At 41.9% G+C, this 19,198-nt stretch overlaps 1 protein-coding gene across 3 annotated transcripts in view; it reads left to right on the top strand.

Moving 5' to 3' along the window:
* LOC115615267 (cadherin-4) overlaps positions 1 to 19,198 on the top strand; it is a 460,442-nt gene that overhangs the window by 346,811 nt on the left and 94,433 nt on the right. For all 3 annotated transcript variants that reach the window (XM_030503209.2, XM_030503210.2, XM_032920281.1), the window contains 2 exons: positions 8,763 to 8,918; positions 16,419 to 16,563. In XM_030503209.2, the coding sequence (XP_030359069.1) occupies positions 8,763 to 8,918; positions 16,419 to 16,563 (301 nt within the window). The remainder of the gene's footprint in view (positions 1 to 8,762; positions 8,919 to 16,418; positions 16,564 to 19,198) is intronic.

The following is a 19,198-nucleotide window of genomic DNA, read 5'->3' as shown; positions in this document are numbered from 1 at the left end:
CATACTAAGACCAATTATATCCCTTGAGTCTGGGAAAAACACAAGTGTGTTTGTCCCTACTGAATACTTTTTCCCGGTGTCTGAGCTCACTGTCCTACCAAGAATGCTGCTTGTGTTAAATTGCTGTGTGTTGTTGTACAAAGATTGTTATTCACTTGTTCTTCTGCTGTGCAGCTTAATTTTTAAACGCCGTGGACCACATTTTCAGCTGAAATAAATCAGCATGCCTCTGCTTGAAGCCAGTGAGTCTACACTGATTTGTACTAGCCGAGTGCTTCAATCGTTAGTTACAGTAGTCACGTTACTCCTGTGTAGGTCAGTATCTGCTACCCTTGTTTATCCTCTGCACTGAGCACTCGGATTTCCTGCTCAGCTTTATCCAGAAAGGTGCTGGATTCTCTTTGCCATGCTGGCCTTGTGGCAGATGTGGCGTAAGGCTTCAGGGCAGACACACTTCAAAAAGAAATGAGGACAAAGTCCCACTACCGTGATGTATTTTTCTTGACTTCGTCTTTGTTTAGGCATAACCATAGCAGACAGCAATAGAGTCAGCTGTAAGAAGGTGCCACAGGATCGTGCCCTATGTAAGAATAACAGCGTGTAGCCCTTCATAAATAGATTATGAAGGATGATCTCTTGCCTGTCACGACTCCTCTAACACAGGAATAAGAACAGTGTGTTTTAAACTCTCAGAGGTATTTGTTTTGACCTTTTGTCGTGGAGCATCCTCTATAGCAGAGGAGGGCTTGTGCATCTGGTTCAAATCCCAGTTAGTTAATACCAGTCCCTTGCATCTTGCATAGGATGAACCAGTATCAGTTCTTGAGGGCCAAAATTCACCTGATAGCAGCACATGCAACTCCACTGGGATGCCTTAAGTCACTACAGTGAAGAATCTGCTCTCTTGTAAAAAAGATAAGAGAAAGAGTAGTAAAAATTAGTTTTGTTGCTTGTGTTATCAATGTGCTGGCAGTGATAAGACATTGGCAGTCACGTGGCAGTATTCTGTTGGTCCATAATAATCTTCTCTTCCCATCAGAGCTGCTCTTCTCCCTTTCACTCATCTTGCTGCAGTCTGAAGCATTTCCACGGTGGAGTACTTAAAAACTGAACTGGCTGCAAAAGGCCTCAAGAAAAGCACATGTTGCATTAGAAATCACTCTGCTGTATCAATTACCATTAAATGTGGAAGGTCCATGAGCATTGGCCAGTTCCTGGTACAGGCACGTTAGCTTCTTGACCTTCATAATAGCAAGTAATGAAAAATACTTAATTATTTAAACATGAAGAGCATGCCACAAGTTGAAGTTTAGTTAGTTTTCACTAGTAAAGGCAGAGACCTGGCAGGGCTGCTCTTATCTTAGCTGCTGTTGGTCCCAAGCCACCACTTGGAAACTTTGGCCTGGCTGGAGAGTTACACAGAGACCAGACTGGCCCTATGAATCTGCAGACCTCAGTGTTGGTGTGTCCAAACAACTCATGCTACAGCAAAAATTCTTTGCTGTTTCAGCAGGTAAGAAAACAAAGCTAAACTGCAGCAGACCCTGAGCCTGCTTGCGCTGCTGAGCACCAGGTATCCTGCACTTGTACCATTTCATCTCATCGTGTGAGAAATATGGTTCCCTTAGGCAATTGTTATTTTGCTTTTATTCCAAGCAGAATAATGGTAGTTTTGAATTGGACCGTGAGTCTGTCGGGCCAGAATTGCAGGCAGAAGTTCTTCTATCCCACTGCATTAGAGTCTCCTTATTGAACTTGATTTATATGCTTCTGTTCTCCATCTGCTCGATGTTACATTTTTGTCCAGGTGGAGCAGAAAACCCCTGGTAAACAATTCAGAAAAACCTGGAAGGGAGAAAGGGAGTGAGGGCTATCAAAGCTAATGACGGGCATGGGGGAAAGCTCCAGAGGGATGTACCCATGTGGACATAATTGGTCTGAAGGGAGCTGCCGCATTGGAGAACAGCCCTCGGACAGAGGGAGACACATGAAAGCCAAAGAACCTGTGAAACACTGGAAGCTTTCAGCAACTGAACATTTAGCGAAGTGCCTTAGCCAAGCTCTCACAGGGTCAGTGCAGGGAAAGCAAACTCCCCCCGGTAAGAAGCAGGAGAGCTGGATGGGGAACCTGCTCCTCTGCAGGCAGCAGAGCATGAGCTGAGCATGAGCGAGAGGTTCTTCTCTTTGGGGTTCAGACATTTTGTAGTTTCATTTCTTTCTCTAATGCAGACTGTACGATTAACTACATCAAGAACTTACTTAAATGACGGCTTAAATCTCTCTGACATACTAGATTTACTCTAGTTTATCATCAAAATAAATGCATTATAAATCACTTTGCACAGATTACAGCTGGAGCAGAGGAAGATTTAACTTGAGAGACATCCAGCTGTGGGGACAAAGGGAACATTTTTACAGTTTGGATTTGGATTTTAAAGAAGAGGTAGAAACTTAAGCCTTTGCTTAGTAGTAATGGTAGTGGCTAAATGCTGTTTGTAACTGCAGGAAGAATCGCAGTGGCTCTCATCTATGTAAAAATTAGACATCTAGTCTAAGTGTAATCCTTGGTTCGTTCTCTACAATATGTGGAAAGAGAAAAACACTTTTTCCAGGAAATTTGATGTGTACTTAAGCATTCAAGATAGGAGGATGGATTTCAATCCGGAAAGGCTTGGTTGTCTTCTGTTTATCTGGCTATTTTAGACCAGATACAAAGTTATTAAAAAGTTATGTATGAGATGAAACCAGTCCCTGTTGAGGGAAGAAAGAAATCCACCGTTACAAACGTGCATTTCCACCTGTTCTTTCTCTGCCAATAGAGAACTTTTCCTAACTTAACCTTGTTTGCAAATACCGCTGCCATGGTAAACTTGGCTCAATTGATAGTCATTTTGTCCAGTAGAGGATAAAGACTTGCAGGCTGTTATTAAGACCAGTGTTGTAGTTAGTGGAAATAACTACATATTCAAAATGATAGCTGCCTTGCCAAGTCAAAGCATCTTATTTGCAAGGTGCAGAATAGATGGTTTTCTCTGAAGACAGCTGAATTATTTCAGAGGATCTTCTGTTTTCTTTTTTCTTTCTGGGAAGTAGCTTGGGATCATTGGCAAGTATGATAAAAGGGGACAGAAGTTAATAAATACCACCTTAACGTGGTTGGGTCTACAAATGTGTCTTAATTTTTCTCTGTCCGTTTGACTTTTGCATCTATTTATTGAAACCATATGTGATTCTTTAAGCAGCATGCAGTAATTTGTTTGGAAATACAGGGCTAGAGATGTGTCTCTTTACTGGCTTCTAAAACAATTGTGACATAAGAGTTAGGAACTTTTGTATAAATGAGTCTTAAACATATTGCAGAATCAGTTAAAAATAAATGAGTAAGTCCTTAGCAAGGATTTCAATAAGCAGTAAGAGTAGCTGAATTAAAGTATTTCCACTAAAATTAATGAGCCAATCCTGGAATGCTTAGACTGACTCTTAAGTGTGCTCTTTTAAAGACTTTGAATATGTTTGCCTGTCTGAATTTCTATGGAGCATTTTGAATGCATGACAGATTATAGTCTTCAATTATTTTAATTTGGTTTTCTTAATGGGCAAAATAGCTAAGAGCTTAATAATAAAAGATACTGCTTATCATTTACATTATTTTATGTGTTCATTAATAATTATAATGGGTTTTATAAAACAAAAAAAAATCAAGTCTAAGTCTCCCCAGGTCATGTTAGTTCAAATGTTGCATAGTATTCTATGGGAGATCTGGAAAACTAAGTATTTTTTGAATGGGCATTCTTAACTCCATATTATAGAGCAATTTGGAGAACTTCAAGGGAAATTTATTTTCTAGTTTGTTCTGTGGATAGAAAATGCACCAGTGTGTAAATGGCCTGCAATGCTTTCTCCAGATACATTCCTAGGCACTTACATACACCATCACACGGTGATGGGCAGAACCCAGACCATGTGGAATCCTCTATGTATAGTTTGTTAGGTAAAGAAATACTGTTGTTACAGTCCCATCTTCTCTTCTGTAGGCTCAGATGTCTTTGTTTGTTCAACCTCTCATTGCACACTCAGTTTCCTAGGCTTCCGGGCATTTCCTTTACTGATATCTAAACGACCTCCATTGGGCTACTTTACCTGTGTAATTTATGGACTCGCTGGTGTCCTCCAATCTGCTGACCATACGGCTTTCTATAGTCTGCATTGCCTCTGCTCCTGGCACAGGAGAGTTACAGGGATCTTTGGTGGTTCTTATCTGCTAGGATGAGAGGGCTTGTAAATTCAAAACCCAGCAGTGGGAAATGGAAGTGCTAGGAGCACTTGAAGGATGTGGATCAACAGGAGCAAAACAGAATGATAAAATCTGATTCCTCAGAGGAACTCATCAACCAAAACTTTGCTTACCAGTAAAACTTGTGGGAACAGCTTAGCTACCCAGTAAATCCTGATGGAGATGCAAGAACCGTAAGGTTTTAGCTGTAAAAGCGAGATGCAGTCCTGTGTCAGAAGCACAGGCTGCTTTTCAAGCCCATCTAAATATGGCATTGCTACAAAGGAGAAAGCCAGCCCTGAAGGGCTTAGTCCTGTATTACTTCAAGAGTTGCAGTGTTCATTTTCACACATTTTAGTTATTATATATCGGGACCCACAGTGGAAAATACCCACCTATGAAATCACACAGATTTCTCCTGTTCCTGGGATTACTCTAAAGAATTGAGGGATTGAGTCAGACTCCTGGCGTTCTGGTTCTGAGTTGCAAATGTTGACTGCAGCCTTTGTGCTCTGTTCTAGATGGTGCATCGATGCTTTCAGCTCAGACTACTCTACAGCCCCCTACTTCACTGTTGGGCTGCAAGGCCACTGTGTCCCTGCTTGCCAGAGCCAGGAGGAGGTCTGGCAATTCAAGTCCAGTGCCCAGCTCTGCTGGAGGTTCCCTCTGTGGCTTTGGTGGCCAGTCCTGCAGTTCCCAGATAGTCCATTTGTATGTTGTCAGTGTATGTGAGGATTCTTAGCATCCCTCCTGCCTCGAAAATTTCAAGTTTGTTCATGAGGTACTATCAGGAGGTCACATCTTCCACCATAAATTGCCTTTTGATCTGGGACATCTTCCCTCTCCAGTAGAACAATCCACTCAAAGCTCCATCCTGGAGGCATTTTTAAGAGAATAAAAACTTCTTTACAAGTAAATTCCTCTTACGACAGTCATCAGCCATCATCATCTATCCTGCACATCATACACAGTGTTGTACCATGCCTGGCTCAAGGCTCCAAGGGTTCTTCAAATAGAAAATGTATAAATGCAGCTAAGGAAAACTATTCTTCTGCCATCTGTTCTGTAATCCAGAACCCTGCATACCTCTTGTCTGCTTTCTAAAAGGATAGATAAATGAATTTGAAAAAACATGTGTATGTTGTCCATATAATACAGATATATTACCATCTTCTCACTTCCCAGACGTAAATGAAGGAAAAAGCAACTCGCTGAACCAGAAAATTCCCCAACCAGTAATTTTTTTTTCTCCTGATCTAGCGAGCTCCTGGGGAACTGGGGGGGGGGGGGGAGTTGGGGAGGGGTATTCTTAGTATTATTATTATTATGGTAAACTGCTCCAGGAATGGTTTCAACAAAAGAAGTAAACCTTACATTGTATTCAGATAATGTTCTTAACTTCTCAACAAGATTTACTAAATTGCACCCTGGGAATTATGCAAATGAAACTTCTGGTCAAAATGTTACAGGATTACTGGGGGGAAAAAAAAACAAACTTTTTTTTTTTTTTTTAATATCTCGTTAAGAGTGCTAAAATTACATGTTCTAATATAAAAAGCATGTTCCTTTGTGTGATGAATATCTCCCTGGTAGTAATACTTTCTGTTACGTTCCATGCTTCATTGTCAGTGGTCTTTGCAACTTTCTGTGACAAGTGCTACTTCTTACATGTTTTTTTCTGAACACTTCACATCTTTGTATTCTTACTGGAAGTGGAATTATGTACAGGTAACAGGCAAACCATTATAGTGTGATGTCAATTAACAACAAATAATGAGCTATTGCGGAATATTTGCAACATATTTCTGCCTGTCTTTATTTTGCTCAGTGCAGTATAATTAGCTCATGGATTTTTCTTAGTATGATTGGGTAAGTTGTGTGGGTCTTAATATATAATTCATCTCCTAGATCTCCAATGATTTACATACAGACAACTTAGACCCTATTAATGCTAATAAAAGTGCTGCAAGGACATCCTATAGCATACACTTTATTAAGCTGTACATAGCTTCCTTAGAGAGCTTCTGTTTATCTGCGTTTCCTGAAAATAAAATATAGTGCCTTTAGCACTGAATATTTAAATCCAGACTCCTTTTCCCTGTTCCTGTCTCTCTCTATGCATTTCTAATGCTTCTGTCACAATGGGATCTGGGTACTATATGCAACAGGAAATAGAGCAGAAAAATGTCCATGAAGAAGTAAGAGGCTCTCCCCTTCTGCGATTCAGGTTAAAATTGCTTCCATTTTGGTTCCTTGAAAAGAGACTGGTGTGCTGTTTGGTGCTTGTGCTCATTATAGCCGTAGTTAAGCCAGGCTGGGGCTTGGGGCTGGCGAGACTCTCCTGACTCCTGTGCTTCAGTGAGCAAAAAAGCAGAAAAAGTGCAAAGACCTTGGGTTTGGTTGTTTTCTCTTTTTCTTCCACCTTTGTTAAGGAAAAACTTTGTTAAGGGTGAAGGGCTGTTTTTATCCTGACATGTTACAGGTCGTTTGGAGCTGTGCAGATGCACAGTGATAGAGACAGACCCATAACTGTGTCCCCCATGTTACCCTTTCTAAGATGGGAACCCCACACTGGCTCAAAGGTCCAGCAGTGGCTTCCTACATTTTCACTTACCTTAGGCCTAGATACAAGTGTGTACAGAGTAGGTTAGAGCTTGAACACCCTGACTTGAGCTATACATTTGCACAGACATTCACTGAATTCAACTTTCAGCCCTTTCCGCCTGGCAGGGTGAAAGCTGACTTTCTGAAATGGGGACTGTGGACTTCAATTGTTGAGCTGGTGAGTCAGTTGCCATCATTAAAACCACAGTTGTACAAGCAAAGCTTGATTTTAATTTACTCTTATTCGCCCACAGATTTGCTAATGAAAATTGGTTTCATGCCTGTCTACTTGGGTCCCTATTACAAATACCCCCTGGGCCCACAAAAACCTGTATAAACCATTGTGTGCATCATGAGGGCACTTTCACAGTGTCCCCAGTACCTCTTTTAAGTGATTATACCAGTGTAAGTCCAATCTGTTTTTCTTGGTACTAACAGCCTAACAAGCAGTGAATCCTGTAGAGAAAAGACAGATGAAACTGTCTGTATTCCCTGACCTTCAGCTCCAGAAGTGTAGGTGCAGCACGAATCAATCCCGGCAGTGTCTAGTAATAACTGACATTATTAGCCGTTAACAGGAACAGACTATTTGGTGGAGGCAGTACAAAGAACACAGTGGACAAACTTGGTAACGATCAGGACAAAGGCATCAAAGGAGATTCTCAAAGCCAGGGGATCTGATATTACTCTGCACCAACACATTCAGTATCTTGTCAGCCTCCCGCGTCAGGAGAGGAAGAAATAGCTGTAGGTCACATACAGGAGGAGTGCAAGAGCAGCCCACAGCCCCATCCCTGTTCCTTTGCCTGACAAAGCAAAGCCTCCTCTTCCCTTGGGAAATGACCTTCACTCCCCAAATTGGGGCTGTTTGGGGAGTGCAGGGGCCTCCTGCATCCCACTGAGCCCACTTGGGCTCCTCCGAGCTGCTGTAGCAGAGATGCTAACATGCACTCAGCTATGAAGTTTCTATTATCTTCCCACTACTTTGTTGTATTCATAGACCTGTTGGGGAAAAATTTATGCACGTCGCTTTTACACTGCCAAGACAGTTTGTGATGGTGCGGGGGGTGGTAATTTATTTGTACCTTGCACTTTCAGGAATAGTCATGCTGTTGCAAGAACTTCTTTCAGCATTTGATCAGCAAATTAAATTTGGGTTTAAAGAGATAGTTGGGGTTGCTAGGACAACATATTAACCTCCCTGTTTTATTTTCTCAGCTCTGTATCCGAGGTTCATGTAACTCATCGTGCTGCATTCATTTTGTGGTGGTGTTCTCAAAGTATGGGAGGAAAGGGGTTTCAAAAGCAATGTGCCAAGCACACTTTTCCTCAAGAAATAGCCACAGGAAATGATAACATCCCACTGGGCGTTCCTGGCCTTGCTTTGTCATGCCAGCAGATTTGGACAAAGAGGGAGCAAATAGCCCCAGTTCTCCAAATTTCATGGGAGTATTTGCGTACACAGTCACAGGGACTGAGAAAGTGGGGTCTTGCAGACAGCATATTCAGAAGTGATTAATGCCTAGGAGACTCCAGGTATGGCTGAACAGTTTGGGCACTTCAAGGAGCCTAGGGTTTCGAAAACATCTAAACAGCATTTTTTTTTTTGTGCGTATAGATTCTTCCACATCCTAAGACAAAGAGTTAGAATTTCAATGGTTCCTGGAGAATTGTCGTGAATAAAAGAAGAGGAAAAATAGTTGAAAATATGTGGAATATACTTTTCCTGGCTTTTCACCAATTCTTTGGCATACAGTTCCCTTGTCAAAATTGACAGCGGCATTACATTTATGCAGCTTTCAGGCTCAGATCTTTTAAGTTGTTTAAACATCCATATGGCTTTTGTCCCAAAGTTATTGATTGCTGTCTTTGTTATTTCATCCAGATTCGTTCCGATAAGGACAAAGAGATCCATATCAGATACAGCATCACTGGAGTGGGAGCCGACCAGCCGCCAATGGAAGTCTTCAGCATTGACCCTGTGTCTGGCAGGATGTATGTGACTCGCCCGATGGACAGAGAAGAAAGAGCTTCCTACCATGTAAGCATAAAACTGGGTTCACAAGCTCACAGTGAAACTGTAGCAGCATTGCTGGGTTCAAGGAGGGACACGCAGCTTGGAGAAGAATGGCGGTTTTGTTCAACATCAGAGCCCAGATCACAGTTTGGACTGGCTCCCTGTGTCAGCAGACCTGAGGAGCTGACTGCACAGGGGTGCTTGGGCTTAACTGACATTGTGAGTCTCTGTCTCGCTCTGCTGGAGCAATTGTGTGTGTGTATGGAGATGTTGGCTTTGTTTCTGCTTTCGTTTAATGTAACCTGCTAAATCAGCCAAGTCAATGCAAATTGGCATTAAACTGATGTCCTTTTTGGACACAAAGTCAGAGTCATTTCTTTGAAGTGGTACAACTTCACACTGCTGCTTAAATCCGCGCAAGTTTGTGTGCAGACCGAACCCCCCAAAACCATGAGAAGCCAATCTCTGCGCTAGCATGCCTGGAGAAAATACTAATTTAAGAATCATTTACTGCAGTTAAACAGGCAATAATTGGTATAGCCATTTTTCATTTTAAATCACTCGGAGATGTTCAGGCAGTATGATGGGGGTGTGTCAGATAGGTTTTTAAATATGCAGATAGGCTAATATTAAATATGAGGAAATTAATTAAGATTAATTACACTCAAAAGTGGTACCTCATGCTAGTTCATAAAATGCTCTACCTGCAGAATATTTAGAGTGTAATTGGCTGTTATGTTTTGATATAAATCCTAGCCCCTATATTGCACAGCATAATTGCACAGCAGGTACAGTCCCACAAATTGCTAAAAAAATATGTTGTACTTTGCATGATAGCCCTGCAAAATCTCAGACACTTCCTGCGTCTACGCTTTAGTTCTCTCCTGGAATGGTTGTGAAAGGTTGTTTCATGGATTGCTTTGTATCAGCATTAGCCACATCTATAGGCATCGTAATAGCTGTTCCCAGGGATGCTCTAATGTCAGTGAAGTGGCACGGGTCACTTCCAGTGACACCATATTCCTAACTGCGCCGTCGGAGATGCACATTCTGACAGCTTTATCAGGTATCCAGTTAACCATGTTGACACAGCTTCTGGAGTGGGGTGGAAGGATAAAGAAAATAGATTACCTCTTTAGTTGGGTGGAAAAAGAGATTTCCCCTGGGTAAAAGAAGATCTGAAGGAAATTTATTTTATCCTCTGTGAGCAAGAACAATTATTTTGCTTGTTGTGCCTAGGAAAATATGAAGAGAGATTGTTTTGAAAAAGGAATGTTTGAGATACAGTGTGTGTCATCTCGGTATTATTTCAGCAGTGCCAGGTTATTATAACAGTGTAGTCAGTAATACAATACACAAGTTAAAACTTCTGATGGAGCCATTGTGATTTCTACTATCAGACGCTTTCAGTCAAAAACATAAGATGAAAAAGATACTGTCCTCCATAATAACAAATCATGTGTTCCCTAATAACAAACTTAACCTCGTGGTTACAGTGAATTCAGTAAACTGAATTCTTGCCTTGGCAAGGGTGGCCGGGTAGGTGTGCCTCAAACACACCGCAGGACTGCCAGTCTTTTCTGTTCCTTACAGAAACTTTGAACCAGTGACATCCAAACATAAATAAGCATATTCACACTCTGAAGGTTACAGGAAAATGTAGTTTATATAGTAACTGATAAGTATGTTATGAGACCTTATAGACAGGACTAGTGAGTGATAGAGCATTTTATTAGCAGAACAGTAGAAGATGATGGAGAACATTTTAAGCCATGGCTGTAAACAACCTTTAGATCCTTTAGCCTCAGTAGCAATGGATTGATGATATGTTGAACCAGCAATTGTTCATTTGAAAACCCTTTACAAAGCATTTATAAATATACCATGCACAAAACAAAGACTCACTAGTGCAGAAACTTACAGTAGCAATGAACCATCCTAGAGACTAGAAAAATTAGGCCAGCTTCCAGAAACAAGATAGTGTCCAAAGTCTTGGTTGTTGCAAGTTTTGGAAAGGTCAGTGAAATTATGCCACTTCATAGCTGAGTCTCTAACTGAAAGGAAAGGCAAACTGGGAACCAGACTTACACAGAGTAATGGAAGAGCAGTGACTGAGGTGTAGGCTTGGATCTGAACTGTAGAGCTTGGCCATTCATAAATTGGTTTGGCATCTGCTGTGGAGATTTCTTTATCTCGGATTAGTAGCCTAACTTTTCAGCTGGGGTAGAGGATATTAGTGGAGCTGCAAGGCACCATCCCTGGTCCTTTTACCCAGTAAGACAAGGGCTCTTGCCTGATACAGGCTTGCTGCTCTGGCTGAAGATAGATGTGTTTATAAAGCTTCAGGTTTTCTGTAGTCCTAACCAGAATGAAGTCTTCCCAGCATCTCTGTCACTGTGTTGTCCTTGTTGTTTTCATTCCCAGGTAATCTAAAACCTAATTATATTAAAAAAAAAAAAAAAAAAAAAGAATAATTTGCAAGTGTTTGTGAGGCTACATGCAAAGAGTTCTGTTTCATTAACTCCCACATCTTCAACACATATTTTCTTACGCATAATTATCTGTATTGCTTCAGGACTACCATTCTTAAAATGCTAGTGTTTTAACTCTCCCTGCATTTAGCAAGCCATTTGTCTGATGAAATTTACCTTTTTCCCTAAGGTGAAACAGAGTTATTCTAATTGGATCAGGAGTTCTGTAGCAGAACGTCCCCTGTTTTCAAGATCATTCTTGAACTTTCAGGGAGGATCATTCCGAGCACTATATATGCAGAGATGTATATGCATCTGGGACTTGCAGTGTCTGCCCAGGTGCAGTGTGTGCTGGCATTCCTGCGTTAACATCCCAGCACAACTGGCAGTGGGAGCAATCACAACTTCAGCTGTATTTTGGCCTCATCTGTTTTCCTGGCTGCACTACAAACTGAGTACAAACTCTCCAAGGACCTTGAGACATCCCAGATGCAGAGTCAGCTGCAAGTATGAGCAAAGAGAAATGAGAAGGGCTTTGCAGCCACTTACCAAACACCATGTTGTGGTGCAGAACTGCACGTGTTGCACTGAGGGATGTTGTGGGAACTGCTCCACCATCTTTAGTGTCTGGGGACGCAGCCTTGGGGCACGCTTCCAGCACAAGCATGAGTGCCATCTCACTGCAGCAGGTGTGTGTTTCCCCTTGTAGTCAGCCCTTAATTTTTATTGCATGCCAAATAAGTTTCGGCAGGTAGTAATATTTAATATGCATGAGTTCTCTTGGCCTTATTTAGCTGCGTTCCCAAAGTCCCGTTTGTGCTGCTGACAGAATTAGTGACTCTGAATGTCTTTTCTGATCCAGACACCAGCTTCATATTAAGCTGCAGTTAGTCCTGGCAAGTAAAAGGGATAGTAAATTGGCAGGTTAGTTTTCCAAGACTTTCTTCAAGCTCCATTTTCAAAAGACATCAACATAAACATGTCAATAAGTAGTCGTTGCTTATGATACTCATGTAATGTCCGTTATGGGGAAAGTTTGAAGCAAGTCCTAATCCAGTCCCAGACACGTGTACACCTTCAGCATCGGACTGATGAAATACTATCTCAGAAATGGCTGGAGAAGAGGTGGGTGATAGTCTGTTTGAAGTGCAAGAAGACAATAAAGTTTATTAGAAGTTAAGGGATACAAGAGTTAATTCCAGAATTTTGAACCCAGTTCTAGTGAGTAATGCCAGCCATTTGTGTCACAATACTCTAATTTGAACTTTTAATCACAATCAAGAGCACACAAATTGGGCATGACATTGTATGCTTATTGCTTAAAGGCTCTGTCACTGATGGATAGTGTATATTTGTATTAGTAGCATTAGTGCTGAAGTAATACTCATATTTAACACAATTCACTATGTTGACTTTGACTAACTACCTTCAGATACCACCAGCCTCCAGTATAATCAATAATCATAGTACTGAATCATTTGTGTGCCAACAGCTACGTTTGTACTGGAAACTTCAGTACAAAAACTCTGAGTCCTGTGGTAGCTGCTGCTGAATATGATAGCAATGATTGTCATACTTTTAAACAATATTTGTTAAATCATGTCGAGCCAGCTCCTTGGCTGGTGTAAGCCCAGCAACACACCAGCTAGAGATTAGCCAGCTACTTATATTAATTTTTCAGAATCCTCTGCAAGGTATTTCATTTCATTTTACCTATTCCTTCTCTACTCCTGTCATGTTCTCCCTCTTGGGGACAATGTAAATACTTCAAACCAACTTTATAAATGTTTCTTAACTGTGTCTCCAGCTAGCCACCAGCTTCCATTTAAATACTTGTGCATGACCTGTGTCTGGCATGTGTCCCGTGGCCCAGGTTGTGCTCACCAGCCTTTCCACTGGTGGTTTTTCCAACTCTAAACGGCATGTGTGTCTGACGGAGCAGAGCCATCAGCTTCTGTGCCTTGCCCAGTGCTATAAAGCATTCATATGCGTCTGCTTTTCATCCCATCCATCATTACCACCCAAACACCCGCTTGGTCACAGGCCTGAGCTGTGGAGCACACAAACCAAACTGTGCCTTGCACAAATGAGCCCTGTCTCAACATCTGATGAACGACTCCAGAACAAACTGTGTTGTCCAGTTTGAGGATGCCTCATTAATTTAAAGAGTACAGCAGGAGAACAAGGAAGAAGGTGAATTAAGGAGGGGAAATCACAGAATCACAGAATGGTTTGTGTTGGAAGGGACCTTAAAGATCATCTGGTTCCAGCCAGCCTGCCGTGGGCAGGGACACCTGTGTGTATCATCCCAAATGTAACATCTGATCTGACTTGGAGATAGAACTAGTTTTCTAGTGGACAGATTGCTCCACTGGTGTCCCTCCTTCATTTTTCTTTCTGCTGGGGATGATCTCTAATGAGAAATGATCTCTAACAAGGAAGAGCTCCCATTGAGCTGTTTTGAGATTCAACCATCTGGCTCAAGCCTCTCTTCTCCCTTTGCTGCAGTTGGCACTGGCCACAGAGGACCAACGTGTTGTGGAAGGGTAGGGAGACATTGGCACAAAAGCTGTTAAAATACCAATAAAGAAAATTCATGCCAGCAAGCACAAGAGGAAAAAAGAAGAAAAGTTCGTTGAAATCAGGCAGAAAAGGAGCAGAAAGTGTGCAGAAAGGACAGCAGAAATGCCTGTGTTGGAGGGCACAGAAGTGCAGCTAGGGACACCCAGACACTGGCACAGTGCAGGAGGTAAAGGGGCAGGGTCTGCTGGCTGGGCTTGGGGAGTGGGCACCTTCCTCCTGGCTGCCCAAAAGCCTTTAGTCAGGACGCCAGTGCCTGTGTGCCCAGGCACTATCCTCCCCTAGAGCTCAGCCCACGTGCTGGTGCTGGGCTGCAGACAGAGGTGACACTTGTGCATGTCACCGCAGGTTTGATGAGATTCTTCCAGTTTTGCTTATTGAATCTTTTTTTCCTTTGAGTGCAGGCAGCAATGTGTTTGTGGGTACATGTGCTTGGCAAGTGCAACAAGCACATAGATGTGCATTGCTGAGAAATCCCTTACTCCTGGAGGTTTCAAACAAAAGCTTTCAAATGTAACTAAAAATTTGCAGGGAGAGAGCCAGATCTGAGGGGGGAGATACCAGCTTTGCTCTCTGCTTTATCTCTGAATGGAACTGTTCCTGCTGCTGGAAATGCAGCAAGAGAGAGCCCAGTGCTGCCTCAGTTTGAAGATAATAACTTTAATTTTAGCTCCGAATTACTTTTTTTTCAAAGGTAGTCTGACCTCTGACTGGTAAAGTTATTGAATTGCTCCATGTGACGTGATGAGGAATAACTCAACAGGTGAGAGCCAAAGCAGTTTGTATGCAGGCAAGAAATGCAGATACTAAGAGCATTACAAGTTGTGAAATACAAATTATACATCCTGTGTGGAAATCAAAGCCAGATTTCTTCAGTCTTTAAAGAAATGTGCTGCTTGACTTCCTTTAAAAAAGCGATGTTTTTCTCCTGGCTCATTTCACGTGGAGGTTTGTTCTCTTTGCTTGATTAAATGTTAATCCAGCCCACCCTAAGAGTGTGCGGTTTCTTTTGTTAAGCTCTGGACTTCTGAACACCATAGATGAAGGAGAGAGTGGCATCAATCACAGACACAGCGAGAGCGGAAGACGGAAACCAGTGCTAATGCAATTAGCACATTTATTTGTCATGCATCAGAGGAGCTGGAGCCCTGCTTGGCACAGGAGCTCCGACTCCCGGCAGCGGCCCAATGGCCCAGGTTGCTGCTGGGAGGGACCAGAGGCCTCGATCCCTCTGGAGACAGGAGCTGGTGTGTCCTCTGTCCCTCAGCCCCGCTCATCCAGCCAGCCCTTGCACCAAGCTAACATCCTCTGCAGCCTTCACCCTTCTTCCCTCCAACCTTGCGGGATGTCACCACCATCCCCAATTGAGGTGGCAGTGCAGAGGCTCAGCAACACTCACAGGTGCCAAAATGACAAGGGATGACAAATTAAATCTGCAGTGCTGACCCCCGGGCATAGCTGCCCAGCCATAGCCAGGGGCCATGCAGCCGTTTCCTCACTTGTCTGGGTTGTTCTCTGAAGCCGACATCCCCAGCTCCATTCAGCACACTCCATTTAGAGTCGCCATCTGTTCCCTTTAATGAGAGAGCTATCCATTTTTTTCACCTGATTACTGATTGTTCCAGACTATTGTTGATTGCTTTGTTTTATTAATTACTCATTTTGACATGCTGTATCTGTCCCTTTTGTTCCGAAAACAGATGCTCTTGTTTTCGAGCGTCATTACTGATGGTTATTGCTAATAAGATAAAGCCACAGTTCCAGTTTAACTGAGGGGCTTAACACTGTGGCTCTGGTTATGTTTCATCACTGAATATTTTTGTCAAGCCTGAGAAAAATATTTCATTCTTAGTGCCACAGGGGCTCCCATCATTTGAAGGAAAGGGACGTTTCTATGTTCTTTGGTGCATGGAGCAACCAGGTCAGTAGCTGTTGCTGTTCCTGGAGACTGTGATTAAACAATCAACAATACTAATGTCATTCTGAAATCTCTTCACTTATTAATCCATGTTATTGTGGTTTTGAAAGGCTGCAGGTTCCCGTAAGAAACTTCTCAAGTCAAACTCATTTCCTCACTGCATTTGGAACTAAGCAAAATTTGCTTTTCAGATTGTCAGACAATCTTAAAAATTAAATTGTGGTGGTCTATTAGCAGCAGAGGAGATAGCATCTTAAAAATTAAAATGTAGTGGTCTATTAGCAGCGGAGGAGATAACATCACTGCACCAGTTAAAGTGTTTCCAGTAACAGCTGCTATCTTAAAATATTATTTCAGTATTATGTTAAGCCTTGAAAAACTGTGTGTAGAGTTGAGATGGAAGCCACGTCATTGCTTTCTGCTGGAGTTAGATACTTGCTCAGTTCAATTTTGAGGAAGTATTTATGAGGTGAAGTCAATTCTTGCAAAACATGGTCTCTCATTCTGCAACAAATCCTATTGCTGATACTGTGCTTTCACTGTGCTTATTCCCAGCTCCGGGCTCATGCGGTGGATATGAATGGAAACAAGGTGGAGAATCCTATTGACCTGTACATCTATGTGATTGATATGAATGACAACAGACCAGAGTTTATAAACCAAGTCTATAATGGATCTGTTGATGAAGGCTCTAAACCAGGTACAGTTGAAAAGAAGTCTTAAAGTTTCACAGGCTTTCCAACATTAATCTGGTGTGGTGGATTCACTTCCTCTTGAGATGGAGGGAATGCAGGCGAGGTTTGCTGTTGCTAGCTCTTTGTTGAAGGCTGATGGAGGTGAGAACAATCTATCTGGTGTATCTTCCTCTAGATGCAGAGAAAGCACAGACTGGGGTTAGAAGGAACCTGGATCCTGGTGGTCCCTTCCTAGATGTGGAATTTGCAAAAGCAGCAGTTTTGTAGAGTAATGCTCTGTGTTGCTGTTCTCACGTGTACAGGGCTGTTAGTTTAACTACAGAGTGCTGACAGCCAACCTGGCAGTGGCTGTTCCCTGACCTTGTGTCTGAAATGCTGAGTATCTGCCTCTATGATACTTAGTCATTTGCAAACTCAGTATCTGAAATCCAGGCAGACTCCAAATACTCCAAAAACTCTGTGAAGGTGTGAAGAAAATCCTTTCTTATTTGGGGCCAGATGCAAACGTGTTGAAGTGGGAATGTTCCCACTGAAATGTTTGATTCACCCTCCACCCCATGGACTTTCTTATGGAGGCAGAAATGGGGGAAAACCATCTGTGGGTGAAAAATTAGTGAGGACGTAAGCTGTACGCAGAATACAAGTGATGATTTTTACATGAACATGTTTATGTGCTTGGAAAAATACATTTATAAAGGTCTTTCATGTTTTCTTTTCAACTGTATTGTTGATTTATTATTTAAGTGCAGTGTAACCGTGTAGTTTCCAATATGGTAGCAGGGTTGTTTTAGCTTATTGCTGAGCATAACTAACCCAAGTGTATTCATTCTTGGAACATAAATTATACTGTGAAAACTGTCAGCAGTACAATTGGAAGCCTCCTGAAATCAGAGGGAGATTTTTCCAAGGCAGATTTTATCCACAATTGTTTGTTGGCTGAGGGGTTGAACCCCGCATGACTTTATTTGGTGTCGGCAAACATTTATCATGGCTTCTCCCCTGCCTGAGGTGTCATAGGAGAGTCTCTGGGGGCCACTGTTTTTAACAAGGTGATTCACAGGCGTGATTGATTGTCTTTCAGCACTGTGAGGAACAGGCTGCTGTGGTGACATGCTGTGGGAATAGAACATGATGTTATTTTTGAGGAAAGAATAGGTACAGCTCCTTTCCGGATGTGCTTTGGGTGGGGATGTACTGGCTTCGAAGCGCTGATCCTGGTCCTGCTCAGCAGAGGGGATGCGAGAAGTCCCTGTGCTAAAGCCTCTATTGACATCTACCCAGAGGATTTTCTGGCTTTCGTTTGAAGGCCACTTAGGGGCATATCAAGGTTTGAAGGCTGATACAACATTTCCATAGCGAACCAAATTTCTTACATCTTACTCTAGGACAGATCAATATTCAAAGTGTTCCCAAATGTTCTAACTAGCTCTGCTCATTTGTGTGAAAAAAGCAGTAAATTGCATCCTCTTCTTGTCTGAAATCCAGATAAGCCTTTGAGCTATTAAATCAAAATAGGATAACTTTGCCTACAAAATACTTCTGCCTCTTGCTTCTGCCAGTGATTTTCGGTGTTTTGTATCCCAGGCTGGAGTGCTTGCCTTTAAGGCAGGCAGGTAGAAAGCAATCTGGTTTTATTCAAAAGCAATTACATTTGTCTTTGATGTATTTGTTGTGGGTTGTTTTTTCCCTCTTTCCTGTTTAATCGCTATTCTTTTAAAGGTTTATATTAGTATTGAATTGCTGTTCTTAGCTTTTGTAGAACCTCATGGGAATTTGGGTATCTGAGGCCCTCATTCCATGTACTTGGCAAGAAACATGATGCTGTGTCTTTGAGAAAGTGATAGAGAGGTCACATAGTTTCTGTGAATGTCTGCGTGCTCCTCCTTTGCCTCAAAGTTCCGTATCCCTGTTCTGTACAGAGACAAGTCTAGACAATGTATTTAGCTAAGTGTAGATCTTGCAGAGATTTGGAAACATTTTTATAGTTCAGGATGCTTCAGAGTATTATAGTAACGAAGGAGGTGCCACACCAGCCGTTGCAAGAATAAAAATATGCAGCCAGAATTCGTGATTATTTGTGGCACTGGTCGACAAATGAAAGACATTGCATATTCCTAGAGGTAACAGCAAAATGTGTTCAATATTGATTCAACAGTACGTTATATATGTCTATGCATCTATAAATATGTATATGCATATGTGTGTATATCCATGTATAAAGTACAGATTTGCTTCAAGCAAACTAAAAAATCTTATTATATGTTAGAGGAGTTCAGCATTCATTTTCCACTGTTCATTGCTGCTGAACTATGCCTGAGGACTAAAAATGCTTCCCTGGATATCCTGTACAATTGTTATTTCTTACATCTTCCATATGCCCATTTATAATGGCTGTGATTAAAAATGCAGTATTACTCAGTTACCACAGTATCTGCAAGGTTCTTAATAATTTTGCACACCTCTTATGAGAAAAGTAGTGTGTTAGAGTATCCCAAATAAATGCTGACTCTGAGGGTAGCTGATGTAAGCAGCCAATGATTGTTTGAAGTCAGTAGGAATTTTGCCCAGATTTGAAAAAAAAGAAAAAGGACATATGGAGCTGAAGCTCTACCCATGGAAATTTTGCAGAGCAAGACCATC

This window comes from Strigops habroptila, chromosome 13, assembly GCF_004027225.2.
Source record: "Strigops habroptila isolate Jane chromosome 13, bStrHab1.2.pri, whole genome shotgun sequence".
NCBI lineage: Eukaryota > Metazoa > Chordata > Aves > Psittaciformes > Psittacidae > Strigops > Strigops habroptila.
Note: the sequence above shows the minus strand (reverse complement) of the source record. Positions and strands in the feature narration are given on the sequence as shown.